The 17,591-nt window shown below is 35.2% G+C and overlaps 1 protein-coding gene across 1 annotated transcript in view; it reads right to left on the bottom strand.

The window, feature by feature from the left end:
- Window positions 1-10,250, bottom strand: part of LOC123525516 (uncharacterized) — a 44,310-nt gene extending 34,060 nt beyond the window's left edge. Inside the window, exon 1 of the mRNA XM_045304617.2 lies at window positions 10,169-10,250. Coding sequence (XP_045160552.2) covers window positions 10,169-10,234 — 66 coding nt within the window. The 5' untranslated portion in view covers window positions 10,235-10,250. The remainder of the gene's footprint in view (window positions 1-10,168) is intronic.
- Window positions 10,251-17,591: the final 7,341 nt, after the last annotated feature.

The following is a 17,591-nucleotide window of genomic DNA, read 5'->3' on the forward strand; positions in this document are numbered from 1 at the left end:
ACGGCAGCTAGAATCGTAACCAGAACATCCAGATACGACCATATAACGCCTGTTCTGCGTGAACTCCATTGGCTTCCTGTGCAATGTAGGGTAGAATACAAAATTATAACACATACATATAAGGCACTCAAAGATCAATCACCAGCTTATGTAGCGAACATGCTAGAAATATATACACCATCCAGAAATCTGAGATCGCAGAATAATGCATTAAAACTAGTGGTGCCCAAATGTCGAACAATACGATTTGGTGACAGGAGCTTTCAGACAGCTGCTGCGAGGTTATGGAATGCCCTCCCATCTGGCATAAGAGAGTGCAAGACCGTGCAAAGTTTCAAAAAAGCGCTAAAGACGCATTATTTCATACAATTCTTTGGCAACTAACATCTCACTGATTACCTGATTTATAATGTAGGTACTTTGCCGGCCAATTAATTACTTTAATTAAGAACTCCAGTGTGACAGAATAATGTTGGCGGTGTTTTTTTTTTTTTTTTTTTTTTTTTTTTTTTTCTGTGGGATGTATCATGGATGTTTTCCGGGCCGTTTAGGTAGCGATTGACCCAATCATCCGGGTCGGTTTGCATGCTGTGATGCATTTCGCAGACATCATACTGTTTAATTCTGTCTGTTCAAAATGTAAGATATCTTCTGTTCTATTCTGCTCTGACCTGTGTCTTTGATAGGTCAGTTAATGTTTTATGATATTGTACTTTTGTTTCATGTTTTGATCGGCCTACCTTCCAATTTAAAATGCTTGGTATCTTATTACCGTAATGTAATTTTAATTTCTTCTATAATAGTTCAATTCCCATTTTTTTATTGAACATTATATAAATGTTTTTATGTAAAGCACTTTTGAACGTATTTTTATATGAAAAGAGTGCTATATAAATGTGGTATATAATAATAATAATAATAATAAAAAAATATTTGAAGAAACTGCCTTAACCTTTACAAATTGTTGCCTAACCAGATCAGAAAATTCCCTGACATTTTCCTGACATTTTCCAAATTTCAAAATTTTCCTGACATTTTGTAAAATTCCCTGACAATTCCCTGACCTTGAAAAAAAAAATTTTTCCCTGACTTTTCCCTGACGCGTATGAACCCTGATAATGTAAATTCCTTGAGGGCAGATAGGTCACAGAGGTAGGCTATCCACTATCATCGTTCACGACACATTTACATGTCAGTTTATTCGGGATATTGCACATTCGCTTTTGAAAAAAGATAAAGAAAAAACTTTTTTATTGATTTCTTCTCAACAATTTAAGGAATCGAGAAAGTACGATCAGACAGTGATGTGTCACGTGGCGCGAAAACATGACGTAATGCCATGACAATCTCGGGCAACTATACCGCTTTGATCTCCACTTCAGATGCCATAATAACCGACACACTTCTTTTAGCTCTTTGAGGGGTGTTAATTGATGATGAAAACAAAGCTAATTACTTAGTTTATCATCAGAATAATTACCGATAATTATTAATGTTTTTTTTTTTCACTTTCAACACGGGTCGACGTCGGGTAGATGATGATTATTGTGTCCATATTTTGGGACACTTTTCAAAATAATTATTTTTCGGGATAACAGATTGCTACAGTCTTCCATTTTTAATTATTTTAGAAATAAGTCCTGTTTCTTTGAGACATATGAAGTTATAACGTCTACAACATCACAATTTATGTGATAGAATTGGAGGTCCACTAAAGTCTGAGCAGCTCTTCTAGATTTCAGCAGTTGGTGGACCTGCTGAAAAAAGTTAAGGTCGAGGCCTGCAGAGTCTTGAAAAGTCAGGTTTTAGATGGGATTTACAGGGTTTTCCCTAGCCCCAAAAAGGTGGTAAATTTACCACTTTTCGAGGTCCATGTCCCCCTTTTCTTAGCAAAGGGGGGGGGGGGGGGGGGCATGAGTTTTCCCAAAAAAACAATTTTTCAAATTAATTAAAAGTTAATTTCAATCAATTTAAACTATTAAAAGCCCAAAAGAGTATCAAAGTATTTAAGCAAATCCTAACATGTTCCCCAAAATAGTCTCTTTTTTCCAGAAAAATAAATTTGGGGGGACATGATGTCCCTCAAAATAAATTTCCTAGGGAAAACCCTGGATTTATAGTAGTAAGACGTTGAACAACCACTTGCAGCTTTATTAATTCACAATTTGGGCATACCAGTCAAAACTCCATTGTCCAGGCACGTGTCCAGGTGGGGGGCCAGGGGGCCCGGGCCCCCCCAGCTGGCTGCCTAGTTACGATTTTTATTACTATGGGCCCCTCAATTAACAAATTTATACACCAGCGTAACTGGCTTGATTTGACAGCTATACACAGACTTAAGAGCCATAAAACCGTGTCCGGTAGTGGAAATTAGCCCCAGGCATGTCACAGGTAAAAGTTTATCTGTGCATGCTTTATTGATCGCTTGATCGGTACTTGATTGGGTAGTGGAGAAACTATTATGTTTTTTTACTCTTTGGAATTGTTATAAAATGATCAGAACATTGTTGGTTTTGTTAAGTAAATCTTAAAATGAATCTGAAAATTGAAACATTATGATGGTTGTATTTTGTTTCTACATTAAGGCACATTCCCCAAATTTATTAAATTGATCTTTTTATTTTACAACAATTATGAATTTGAAACTACTGTATCAATTTTACTCTTTTGGGTCCAATAACCTTACTTAAAAACTCTCATAGTTTTAAAAGTAGTTTCTCAGTAAATCTCACAAAACGCATCTAAAACTCGTTACTTATGAGGGGTTTTATACATAAAAATATCACTTAATATGTGCTGTGATGTTATAGTTTGTACAGTCAAAGAAGTATAAAATACACGTCTATTTATTTTTATAGATCTTTGGTACAGTTAAGAGTTCATTGTCATTTGAAATCTACGATGTAAATAGTAATTGTCATAATATTTCGTTTGTTTTGTTGGAAATCTAAAAACATTTGGCCATTTTGCAAATAGGATACCCTTAATAAATAGACTAGCCACTAGACTGATAATTATGACATTTCTATGATTTTTTTTTCTTTTTTATTTTCATAGAGACAAAAGCCAGTCTATTCTAGAGATTTTCTAAGAGGACTGATGTTAAAATTGTAATATTGGACATAGTATATAGACTGGCTCAGTTCACTACATGAAATCATAAAAATGGGAAAAAAAATATCATAGTCTAGGAGCTAATCTTCTTAATAATCATCTTAAAACTTCAACATTTTTTTCAACTGGGTATCATACAGAAAATAAGTCCATACACTGTGACTGTACAATCATACATACACTGAAAAAAGGCTCAATGAAATGATTAAAAAGTAGACTTTTCCTTAAATATATGATACATTCATGCATCCTTAAAGGTGTTTCAGGTAGCTGGAAAATGCATCTATTCATGTGCCATATTAAAAAAATTTCGCATTCGGGAGGGGATACCCCTCCCGAACCCACCCCAGGTTGGGCCCCCCCAGCAAAAAAATCCTGCACACGGGCCTGTTGTCTAGCATTTCCAGTTAATCCAGAATTTTAGACTGGGGTTGGGGGTGATGGTATTAATCTCAATGCAGATCAAAGATGCAAATCATATTCCTGGCCAGTGTGCTTTTACTTGGTTTTAGTTTGAAATATAAATGTTGGTTGTTGAATAATATTCAATATTAAAATTATTATTTAAAGAGAGAATCCACAGCAAGATTTCATTCAAGTTTCATGTTTAATCAAATATAAACCATGTTCTCTGCAAGTAATTGCCAACTTCTCCACATGAATTAGCGGCGGAGAATGAATGATATAGGACACAACGATCCTATGACCACTTCATCCGTAGATCGACTGCTCTACCTATTGAGCTAATCGGATGGGCTACTCTGGAAATGAAAAAACAATGACAACAAAACACAAACATAAAGCATATATTTATTTCATAATATTTAAATACACAATCAAATGGCATTTTATATTGCTAAAACATCATCAAAGTCATTGTACATTCAGGTGTAAATCAAACATAACAATAGGATGCATGTTTATAAGGTTTATAATCTCCCTGTTTGAAACTAGGATGGTGTTAGGTTTAAAAAAAAAAAAAAAAAAAAAAAAAAAAAAATGCCTACCTACCTACCCTATTTTTTTTTGGCCATGTCACTGGAAACAAACAATTTTTTTTTGTTAGGCCCTAGTGAACTAGTTTTTGATCCCAGATGACCCATTTTCGAACTCGACCTAGATTTTATCAAGGTTATCATTCTGACCAAATTTCATGAAGATTAATTGAAAAATACAGCCTCTATAGCATACACAAGGTTTTTCTTTCATTTGACCTAGTGACCTAGTTTTTGACCCCAGATGACCCATTTTCAAACACGGCCTAAATTTCATCAAGGTTATCATTCTGACCAAAATCCATGAAGATTAATTGTAAAATACAGCCTCTATTGCATACACAAGGTTTTTCTTTGCTTTGACCTAGTGACCTAGTTTTTGACCCCAGATGACCCATTTTCGAACTCAGCCTAGATTTCATGAAGGTAATCATTCTGACCAAATATCATGAAGATCAGTTGAAAAATACAGCCTCTATCGCATACACAAGCCAAATGTTGACAGACGACAGACAGACAGACAGACGCCGGACATCGAGCGATCAGAAAAACTCACCTGAGCATTGCTCAGGTGAGCTAAAAAACTAGATCTATAATGGAGTTAGATTTGCGATAGTTAAGCTACAGAAGACTGCAAAATTTTGAATATCAAATAAATCTGTTTTTTATGGATATGACTCAGGGCACTCGTTTGGCCATTTTTGGGGCCGAATATGGGTACCATTCCCCTCCTAAAATAATATGTTTTTTTCCCCTTTCTCAGAAGAAAATTCCCCTGATGATAGGTTGTTTGACACAAATAGATATGAACTCTTTCTTTTAATATTATATAGTGCCTCTAAGGAATATTACTGTTGCAATATAGTCAGATTGAAAACAGTATTAATAAGTGTGAAAAGTAGTTGCATATACATGGCTTAAACTTCCCCTTTTCGTCTTAAAATGTCGAAAAATTCCCCTTCCTGAGGGTATGGGTACCTGTCCCCAAAAGTTGTCTAGTGCCCTGTGACTATTGAATTAGATCTACAAGTGTTACGTAGCTTGAAGGTTCAATGATACCTTTCTATAAAACCTTGTATAGGCCTACCTTGCGATAATAATTGTCATAACAAACAAAAAACGCTGTTTTCATTTGAACGTAGTTGAAATATTCTATACTCTACTTTTAAAACATATCCAATGATTATCACCTTATTGCACTTTACAATGTATGCAAGTACGGCAATATTCCAAGATAGTCAGAGGGCGCGCTTTGTGTGACATCAAGATAAAGAAAAGTTTCACGACAAGGTGAATGAATAATTTATTGCGGATGAGGCGGGGTTAACCTGTCAAGATTACTCCAAAAATAGCTTCAGCTTCAGAGTTTTTGTGACGTAAACATGCAACTCTATCGATTTAAAAAACATTGAAGGGGCAATTTGATCTGCAAACAGCAGTATGAACATAATAACATAATTATTATGTTTGATCATCTTGACTCAAAGGTCTACTAATTAATCAGGACAAAGAGGCAACATCAATCAGACCTCATCATACTATTTTAACTATGTAAGGATCATAGATGTTAACAGGGGTGTGGAATTCCTATGTCCAACTTGTCCGACTCGGGACTTTTTGACGGCGGACAAGTGCATTTTTGCATTCTGTTTGTCCACTGACAAGCACAAACTTTGTTTGAAATGAAAAAAGGAAAGAATTCGTCATGCGGTACACGTGTGCTTGGCACATACAGGTGCTGGTCCAACCAGACACTAATAGTATCGTCGCACCACGTAATTTTACGCACACCTATTTCGACGCAATTTTTGTTTTGACCTCATTCTCGATTAACTTGGGGTTTCCGATGATGTAGTTACTCGGTGTAATGACAGAAAACATCATGGTTACTTTTACCGATAAAAAGGTTGGAAAGTTCAGGATTTGAAGATATCTATCAACTTACATTTACCCTATACATGATTTTTAATGTTTCTACTAATGCAAATTTTCATCCATTTTAAAAACGTCCCTGTGGAAGCTTAGATTAAACAAGAGCTGTCACAAATGCCCCCACAGCACCTTGACCTTTGACCTGTTGACCCCAAAGTCAGTACGGGTGGTGTACTCAATAAGTACTATCAGCATGTGAAGTTTGAAGGTCCTGGGTGAAGTGGTTCGCATGTAAAGTGCCTTCATGCAAAAAGTTAACGTTGGCCCCTGTGACCTTGACCTGGTGACCCCAAAGTCAGTAGGGTTGGTGTACTCATAAAGTACTATCAGCATGTGAAGTTTGAAGGTCCTGGGTGCAGTGGTTCACGAGTAAAGTGCCTTCATGCAAAAAGTTAACGTTGGCCCCTGTGACCTTGACCTTTCACCTGGTGACCCCAAAGTCAGTAGGGGTGGTGTACTCAATTAGTACTATCAACATGTGAAGTTTGAAGGTCCTGGGTGCAGTGGTTCGCGAGTAGAGTGCCTTCATGTGACGAACTAACTAACTAACGAACAGACGGACAGTTGAAAAAGTTACTGGAAATTTTGTTTTACGTCTGCAGCCGTCTCTATCAAGTGCTATCAAGGTCACATCACTGCCATGTGACAAATGTAGTTGCACTATTTTATGCACTGTTGTTTTGGAAGGTGTACGCATTACATATCAATGCAATCATTACTACATGCTTCATTTTTTCCTCTTGTCAAGTAGGCTGCGAACACTGGGTTCATCTAAAGTTTTGTATAAAACAAGCAAATTCGATGAATTGGTATCTCCCGCCGAAAGGGTTTGTGGTGAGGAATGGCAAAAAATATATCTGGCAAAAAGTTAAGGATGTTAATAAGAAGCAAATAATTTCATTAGTCAAAATCAATTTAACAGAAAACAAATGTTTAATTAAAGAGTACATAATAAATGTATGATACTTTGATCCTGACCAAAGAATTTATTTTGAATGGGATATGCTTACTGTAATAAGCTTAGCTTTTAAAATTAAATGCAGTTAATTGAAATGTGAGCTTGAAGTTTAACTGGAATGAAATATTGTCTTTGAGTGGTTTGGCACCAGGTGTTGCTGTTTAACAAGTTCACATTTGAACTTAAAAGAACAGATCATGTCCTTAAGAGAACACAGGTAAGATATCTTGAACATGACTGAGGGCAAGGTTTGTGCAGTCACAACTAAACATGTTGAAGGTTTTAACATTTAAAAAAAAAAAAAAAAAAAAGGAATGGAAATATATCATGTATATATATTTATTTTTTTAGGGGGTGGGGGTGCGGGGGAACAGGAGAGGAAAGAAAATTTCACATGTTGATTATAAATATTGATGGAAAATTAAAAATGAAAAAAAAAAGGGTAAAAGGGTAAAGTTTGTGTGTGGGGGGGGGGGGGGGCAGAGAATGCATGATCAGTGGTGGGCATGACTGGGTGGAGGAGTGAGGTAAGGGAATGGTACAACTTGCATGTTGATAAATAATCATGGAAGGTTTGAAAAAAATCTAAAATAAGAAATGAAAAAAATAATGTTTTTTTTTTGGGTGGGGGCGCAGGGAGAGGGTTGGGAGGGTGAAGGGGTGTACCAAGGCCAAGTGGTGACCAGTGTGTGGGTGCGCAACTTCACATGTTTAAATAAATGTTCACAGAAAAGAATGAAAGAAATTTTGCCAAATGGTAAGTTTGTTATGTACAAAATGTGGATTTTAGACAATTAAAGGGCAAAACTCTGGTTACAAAAAAATCCGTACGAAATTGTGCACAACCACATTAGTGCTCTAAATTCTGTTAAATTTCATAGTAAAGGTAAATATCAAAAGTTATGATGCAGAAATTGCATATCTTATAGTACCCTATATAGTTAACAACTAGAAAACTTCTAAGGCCAAACTACTGGTGTTACTTTGGCAATATGTCTGAACATGATGGGCCCCATAACCTCATAGTGGTGAACCATGTATAATGAAGTTATGTTTGAAAAAAATCTAAAATAATGAATGAATTTTTTATTTTTTGGGGGAGGGGGGGGGGGGTCGAGGAGGGGGAGGGGTGTGAACAAGGTAAGGGGGTGACCAGTGTGGGTACACAACTTCACATGTTTACAATAAATGTTCAATGGAAAAGAATGAAAGAAATTTTGAATTCTCCCAAATGGTAAGTTTGTTATGTACAAATATGTGGATTTTTATACAATTAAAGGGCAATAACGCTTAATTACACATAACGGAACAAAATTGTGTGTACACAACCACTTTATGGTGATCTAAATTCTGTTAAGTTTCATAGTTCTAGGTCAAATATATCAAAAGTTATGATGCAGAAATTGCCATATTTATAGTACCCTATATAGTTAACACTAGAAACTTCTAAGGGCCATAACTCTGGTGTTACTTTGGCAATCTGTCTGAAACTTGATGGGCCCCATAACCTCATAGTGGTGAACATGTATATGAAGTTTGTTTGAAAAAAATCTAAAATAACGAATGAATTTTTTAAATTTTCTTTTGGGGGAGGGGGGGTGGGGGGGGAGAGGGGGAGGGGTGTGATCAAGGTAAGGGGGTGACCAGTGTGGGTACACAACTTCACATGTTTACAATAAATGTTCATGGAAAAGAATGAAAGAAATTTAATGAAATTCTACCAAATGGTAAGTTTGTTATGTACAAATATGTGGATTTTTATACAATTAAAGGGCAATAACTCTTAATTTACACATAAATCGGAACAAAATTGTGTGTACACAACCACTTTATGGTGATCTAAATTCTGTTAAGTTTCATAGTTCTAGGTCAAATATATCAAAAGTTATGATGCAGAAATTGCCATATTTATAGTACCCTATATAGTTAACACTAGAAATTTCTAAGGGCCATAACTCTAGTGTTTCTTGGGCAATCTGACTGAATCTTGACGGGCCACAAGAACTCATAGTGGTGAACATGTATAATGAAGTTTTAAATAAATATTTCCAACCATTTCCTAGATATGGCTCCGGACGGACGGACGGACGGACAACGCCAAAACTATATCCCTTGGACTTTCGTGGGGGGATAAAAAGTTATGATGCAGAAATTGCCATATTTATAGTACCCTATATAGTTAACACTAGAAACTTCTAAGAACCATAACTCTGGTGTTACTTGGGCAATCTGACTGAAACTCGACGGGCCGCAAGAACTCATAGTGGTGAACATGTATATGAAGTTTTAAATAAATATTTCCAACCATTTCCTAGATATGGCTCCGGACGTACGGACAACGGCAAAACACTATCCCTCCCGACTTTTGTCGGGGATAATAACAAAATGTGCCAAATTCCTCTGTAAAAAGTGCAGTCCAGAAAAATGAAAGAAAAAACATCAGACAGTGTGTATTAAAAAAGCAGAGTGATCATTTATGTTCTTAGCCCCTTATGTTCATGAATGTTAAAATGTTTTCAGATTTATTTATATCATTTGGCCTTAATATTGATTATCTACTTTAGTGTCAAGTTGTATTGCAGCATCCCTGACAGTTATGGTGTAGCACATTACTTACAGTGATTGCACAAATATTTAAGCCAATAGAAAGCTTAGAGATGCGTCGAAACAGGTGTGTTAGAAAAAAGTATGGCCGACCACACTAGTTGTTGTTTACCTTTTGATTTCTGGCAGTCAGTTGTTTAGAATAAGATGTTATTGGTATGATTCAATGCATAAAAGGTTAGTGCACATGCAACATCTAATAGAGTCACGTATGTTACTGAATAAAAAAGCGCGGCCATGTCGTTTGTTATGTGCGTCGAAACTGGTGAGTCTGGGATAATAAGACATTTTGGGTGTCTATAAAAGAACACAACTAAAAGAACTATAAACATGTTGTGCGTTCTCTTTCTCTTGGGATGGGGCGTATTGGCCTGTAAAGGCACAAAAACAAAACCTTGATAAATAAATTTTTGTTATAATTTATCAGCGAAGAAAAACTTAGCCTAGGCGCAATCCATCAAGAATCTATTTCCAAGGGCAATTCAATAAATACAGCACCGAAATACATAAATATGATATGGAAAGATGCATGCATACATGACAAAATGAATGCAATAACAACTACCTGTAAAGGCACAAAAACAAAACCTTGATAAATAAATTTATCAGCGAAGAAAAAAGCGCAAGCCATCAAGAATCTATTTCCAAGTGCGCATGCGTGTAGTTACATCCGGGGAGGGGGAAATTCAAAAAATGAGGCCCGGTGTAACGTTGTAAACAGACCCCCTTAGAATAATGACCCCCGGTCATTATTTTATATAGAATAGTGACTCCCCGGTCATAATATTATGGTCCCCCACACGTAGAAAAGTGAAAATTGTGACCCCTATAGAATATCGACCCCTAACCCTGACCCTAAGGCCTAAAAAAATTCTTTAGAAGTGGTTACTGGATGATAACTAAAGAAGATCATGACAACTGATAGGGAAGTTGGTTATGACCAGCAGATGACCCCTATTGGTTTTGAGTTCAGTAGGTCAAAGGTCAAGATCACTGTGACCCAGAACAGTTAAATGGTTTCCGGATGACAACCCAAGAACGCTTTGGCCTAGGATCATGAAACTTAATAGGAAAGTTGATCATGACCAGCAGATGACCACCGTTGATTTTGAGGTCAGTAGGTGAAGGTTACAGTACCCCTGAACAGTTAACCCGTTTTCGGACGAGAACTTGAGAACGCTTGGGTCTGTGATCATTAAATGTAATAAAGAGATTGATCATGACCAGCAGATGACTCCTATTGATTTTGAGGTCAGTAGGCCAAAGGTCACTTTGACCCAGAACTGGTTTATGGTTTCCGGATGATAACTAAAGAACGTTTGGGCCTAGGATAATTAAAGTTGATAGGGAGGTTGGTTATGACCAGCAGATGACCCCTATTGATTTTGAGATCAGTAGGTCGAAGGTCAAGGTCACAGTGACCCAGAACAGTTAAACGTTTCCAGACGATAACTTGAGAACACTTGGGGCTAGGATTAAGAAACTTAATAGGGAGGTTGGTCATGATCAGCAGATGGCCTCTATTGATTTTGAGGTCAGTAGGTCAGGGTCAAGGTCAGTGACCCAGAACAGTTAAACCGTTTCCGAAGGATAATTTGAGAATGCTTGTGCCAAAGATGAAGAAACTTATAGGGAGGTTCATGATGACCCCTACTGATTTTGAGGTCAGTAGGTCAAAGGTCACGGACCCATAATTGAATTTTTTTGCCAAATAACTAGAGAAGGCTTTGGTCTAAGATCACATTTGATACAGAAGTCACTTGTGACTGGTAAATGACTCATAATTATTGATTTGATGTCAGTACGTCAAGCTTCCAGTGCACTGTGACCAAAAAGTTTCTGTTCTTTGTGCATAGATCAAGGAGGCATTTCGTGTTCTACAAGCTCTTGTTATATATAAACGTTGCAGTGATGGCGGTAAAGTAACAGCTCTTGCTAAGCCTTTAAAAAAGCTGGGAGTAAAATACAAGTAAAACAGTTCTATTTTGCATTAAATTTATTTGGTAATATTTTAGTTGGGCAAATTTACATGCTAGTATTAACATGGCCTAGTAATATAGGCTGGAATTACAAAATAAATGTGTATACATCTACAGTCATACAAAAAATAACTGTACACAACAAAACAAGTTAATAAAACAATACATAAACAGGAAAATAACATGATTATTTGATGTGTGTTTACTAATATTTCAGGCTTGTAAGCATAAGAATTGAAAAAAGCAAACTCAGTATGTTTAGAAATTATACTTTTCTTATTTCCTTGAAACAGACATGGACAGAATTGCAGCAGTTACATTTAAAAGCATTTAAAATGGTTCAAGCTAGAATTCTATGCAAAACCATAGTTATACACTCATTCTCACCCATCATTCCCAGGAAGGTAACTGCAGGTAATCTCTTGCGTGTAAAAAATGTTCACAATAGATGTTCAACAACAAAACTATGGTAGATCTCAGTTTGGGAGAGCTTACACCAGAGGTCAACAACAGAACTATGGTAGAGTTCCGTTTGGGAGGGTACACAACAGAGGTCAACAACAGAACTAAGGTAGACTGTGATCTATAATTGTTTAAAATACCCTTTATGTCTATTCAATCCTATGGAAGACTTATTTATCACAATAAACTGGTAATGGAAACTTTTCTGGCAAACAGTTGGCTTATTATTTCTACATTTTTGTTTTTAGAAATCCATTTTTTTGTTCAAACTGTTTATGTGCAAAAAAAAAAATGTTTTTCCCACAAGGTGCTTAGTAAAAACACAAACACAAAACCCACAGAAATGTATGACAGAAACAGATGTTAAAAGAACACTTTGAACACCCAAACCAATTCCCATAATACTGCATATAATAATAATTAAGTTAATGGAAACGAATAAAAATTTCACATTAAACAAGGTAGTTGTGAACATAACATACAGTCAAACCTGTCTACAAAGACCATATCTGTTAGAGGCAAAAAGTGGTCTATATATGCAGGTGGTGTCTCTTCAGGGTTAAAATACACCGGAAAAGTTTGTCGGAAACAAAACAAGTAACTTTTAGATCTTTAGGTGGTCTTTCACAGGTGGCTTTTAAAACAGGCCTGACTGTATGTATTTTATGTGATAGAACACTGTACTTAAATCATGTGTGTTGACTACATAACGGTATATTTACAATCACAATGTGTATATATAAAATGGGTATTACATAACTTTTTTATTACGGTTTTACTTAGGTAAACCAACCAGTGTTCCTTGATACCCATGCAGTATTTAACTGGTTCTCTGCACGCAGATGCCAACTTCCCAACATAAATCAGAGTTGTTGCAAGAATGAATTCAGCCATACTGCCATAAAATCACAACCATGAATATTGCAATGCCATGCCATGGGAACTGAATTTCTAACCTTTAGATTCCTAGTCTTGTGATTTACCTAATATACTACCCAGATAGGTTCTGTTTTGTTCATTAAGTTTAGTATACTATCACACTATAGCAGATCTATCTTACAATCTCAGTTTGGTGTCTATCACACAGACAGCTGTGGCGCCAGATATATTAGAAGCAATTTATCAATTGTATACGATCAATCACACTTACCTTTACTAGATAGAAACTTGTATCACACTTAATACAAGTTTAATGTAACATTCTTCAGTTAAATTTAAACTGAATAGCATTTAACAAAAGACAAACATTACACTAGAATTCATCTAAAGTTTTGTTGACCGGTACTTCTCAGATTTTTAAAAACAAATATTTTCAAAAGTGCAGCACCTGCCAATCAATTGCCAATTAAAGTTCTCTTCATACAACTACATGTTTAAGGTTATCACTTCTTTTAAATCAAAGGCTTATCACTGATGGAAATATTTATGCTCATAGCATCTTTTATTCTGTAATATTTTCAAGGATAATGTACAGTTTTGAAACAGTTCACTTCTCATTTCAGTTGTTCATCAACATTCATGAAAACAAAATTATCTCATACATCTTCTAATGTAATGTAAATTGAATTAAAGGACAAGAACTAAATACTCATTTAAAATCTTGCCGCTAACCATTAAAATTCTATCAGTCTGCAGCAGCAAGCTAAGACCTCACACACTGTATTTATGACATCTATGAATATGCACTGACCTATAATGATGATTCCATATCTATAGTGTATACATAAATATACATTAAGGTTACAATATATATAAGTATATCCAGTTATTTATGTACATATATTTACATATGTACAAAGACATAAACAAGGTATACATTTTCACAAATTTGCTAATTTCACAGTACAACAAATTTCAGCACTATTTAGCTATACAAAACTTTGAACAAATTGTGATATTTTGAACAAAATGATCACTATATATAGAAGCAAAATTCACTCCTGGTGTCTGCACGTTCTTGATTAACATTTTTCATCTTGTTTGTTTTGTTGGTTTTTCAGACACATTGACAAAATGTGGGTCATGTGGTTACTTTTTAGTTTAAATAGTGGTAAAAGATCCCTGTGTGCATGAGTAAATAACTGCTTGACTGAAAATACCTCAAAATTTAGTATACAGTTACAAGAGAAATATTCCGTTTGTAAAATATTTCTAATTTGGTTGGAATATGTAACACCAAATAAAACTTCAAAACAATACAATAGCTAACATTCATCTTTACAGCAGATCTTTCACAGCACTATTTTCTTACCTATATCTGTATTATTAATCTGTACAAACAGACCTTCACAAATCTAAGATATATGTCTATCATTAGCACTATTTGAAACATAATCTTTGCTGTTTTTATCTTTTCAAAATTCATTGATAAAACATTAATCATAGCAAAAATTCAATAAGCACTGTTCTTCGTAACCCAATATCAGAATAATATATCCTCAATGTTTCATTCCACAATTTTAACTTGATTACACACACAATGATATAGCAACATGAAAGACTCAAGTTTTTTTTTCTTTTCACACAAAAAGTATAAAAAAATATGCCATTATTCTAAAAATAACCTACTATTTTCTCCACCTACTCCGTAACTCGAATTCTGTTTAAATATACAATACCAGTACATCACTATAAAGGTGGTAACTGAGACAAATTTCTTAAGAAATGTAATTGTTTATATTTGAGCCATAAAATAAAAAAAAATTGTGTATATGACCAAATATTTGGCTGAATTCTTACTAAACTTATGCTTTTACTATCATCCTTTTCGTGTGCATTTTTTTTTTTTTTTTTGGGGGGGGGGGGGGGGTAACATTGTCACACCTAAACAATTGTAGGTCATATGGTGACTTTACAGCTTTGATAGTGGAGGAAGACCCAAGGTATCCTTCCGTGCGTTATTTCATCACAGGCAGGCACCTGGGTAGAACCACCGACCTTCCGTAAGCCAGCTGGATGGCTTCCTCACATGATTAATTCAACCCCCTACCCCCCCACGAGTGGGGCTTGAACCCACATCCGGGAATGGCAAGCAATTCAAAGTAAGTGACCATAACCACTTGGCCGTGGAGGTCCCTCTATCACTCCTGGAGATCTGCAGAATGCTGTGTAATATTGGTCTTAAAAACTAATGGCTAGATTAACAAAAGAAAACGTGTTACGGATTTGACGGATCAAATAGTAGGAAAAAACAAACAACTGAACACATAAAATATGCTAACATATAGTTAAGCATTGATTAGTTACACAATCTACCAGTTAATAACAATGTTCCTACATCCTTTAACAAAAATTACAGTGGCTATATTCTATCTATCAAAATATGCGATATATTTTACTGGATATACGGGATTGAGACATCTAATTATGCATGTTAACTTGATCATTGTTAAACAAACACTTAAACAATCTTCTGAAAATATTTCTATTATCTTAAAAGGGCCATAAACCCTACTAGTAAAAACAAGAAGCTGCGTTCAATAAACGCTTGATGCCCTCGGTGGCATCCTTGTTGATACAAAGCAACCTAAGTCCAAAGCGAGGTCAAGGTCAAACTGAGGTCAGGTGATGTTTGAAGATGAGAAATGGTCACAGGTTACATCTGCATTAGTATCAAGTCATTCTAGTAAGGGGTATTGATGCTAGACGAAACGGTCCCATTTAGTTAACCAAGAGAGGGCCCATACAAAGCAACCTAAGTCCAAAGCGAGGTCAAGGTCAAGGTCAAACTGAGGTCAGGTGATGTTTGAAGATGAGGAATGGTCACAGGTTACATCTGCATTAGTATCCAGTCATTCTAGTAAGGGGTATTGATGCTAGACGAAACGGTCCCATTTGGTTAACCTCATATGGACGGACAGTAGACGAACGGACGGACAGGACAATCACTATATGCCTCCCGCATCAGTAGATACCAGGGGCATAAAAACCAACTAGCTGTAATTGATTTAAAATAATTAGTTTATAATATTTTTGCTGATAAATATTGATAATATATCAATATATCTACACCTTCTAATGCAAAATTTAAACAGTTAATACAGTTTCATTGCAAGCCTACAGCAGATACTTCACAGGGTACTGCCAGCTGAATGTACTAAGTGCAAATGCACCTTGTATAACTAACAAAGAATTTCAAATGTCCAAGTTATCTGCCTTTTCTTTTCAATAACATCATTTATTTCTTTAACTTTCTTTAAATGAAAAGTAAATACCTCCCTTTTTCACTATATCCATAAAAATCTTAATTCTGTATGCATGGCCATATCCCTTATATACGTAATAAAAATGCTGCATATTGATGACAGCCACAAAACAGAACATGTACAGTGAAGAGAAAAATATATAAAGCTGCAAATATCCATGATTTAAGGTAAACAGTATAAAAGTTATCACAAATTGCACTATCACCAGGTTAAGAAGACACGAAATATGGATGCCCCACCTTGAATGACCAAAAAATAGTTCACTGAAATGTGTGCATGTAAATGTCACAAAATTTACACTGCTATAAGAATATCTGAAATACAGATGAAAGCCAAAACCTCGTACTGTCTTTTGAAAATAATTCATAAAATCGGTAAAGTTTAAAATTTAGCAGAAACACATGTGCATGATTTAAATTTTTCAACGTTAGTAAATCCTTAAGTATGTAAGATGGAAAGAATTTTATAAATAATTACCAGAGGTCAAGATTTAAAGTCAGTATCACAAACAACATTTACAGCTGCTGCCTTTGGTCCAATCAACACTTCTGAAGTTAATCCTCTAACTCTTTGAAAATATATTCAATGTTTCGCAAATACCCATAATTAACTGTATAAAAATGCATTGCTTAACAAAAAATATCTAGTTTTAAAATGCAAAATCAGGCTTTGGTGGTTTCTTTTAACAAAACAAAAATTTTCGACTCATTTCTGACACATCATGGAAATTGAATCATATAAAGTCAAAATTCTTAATGTACCATGCATACTTGGAAAGTACGTCTTTAAAAGTAGAAAACAAGTGCTCCTTACGTAACACCTAGACTATCAGCAGTTCCAAAATCAAGATTATAAAGGTCAAATAAGTTATACAGGGACCATCTCAAATACAAATTGCATATGACATAATTTTTGCATTAAAATAAAAATTGTTTGGTACCCATTTTTCAATGCTAAATAATTAAGTTTCAAAAATGACCTATTCCTGTGAAAATGGACCTTTAAAAAATAATTTATTTATATCAACTAATAGCTGACAAAACATTTCTGGTTTCAGTTGGACTGTGAATTTAATCAACTTTCTTTTCCAATATATTAAAATATTCAATTTAAAAGGGGTAACCAAATTCCCTTAAGAGTCCGGTGACACATGCATTGAACTAACATGTGAGATCTTCTGCTTAATAAGAAATAACAATATCATATTTTCCTAATTGCCACACAGGATGTGAGTATCAAAAGCACCATTTGAAAAGTAAAAAGCTAGGCAACATTTAAAGCAAGCCATTGTATGATTACAGTTGTAAGTTATGATTGGTCCTAAATCTAGCGCATCAAATAT

This window comes from Mercenaria mercenaria, chromosome 3 (genome assembly GCF_021730395.1).
Source record: "Mercenaria mercenaria strain notata chromosome 3, MADL_Memer_1, whole genome shotgun sequence".
NCBI classification, from domain to species: Eukaryota; Metazoa; Mollusca; class Bivalvia; order Venerida; family Veneridae; genus Mercenaria; species Mercenaria mercenaria.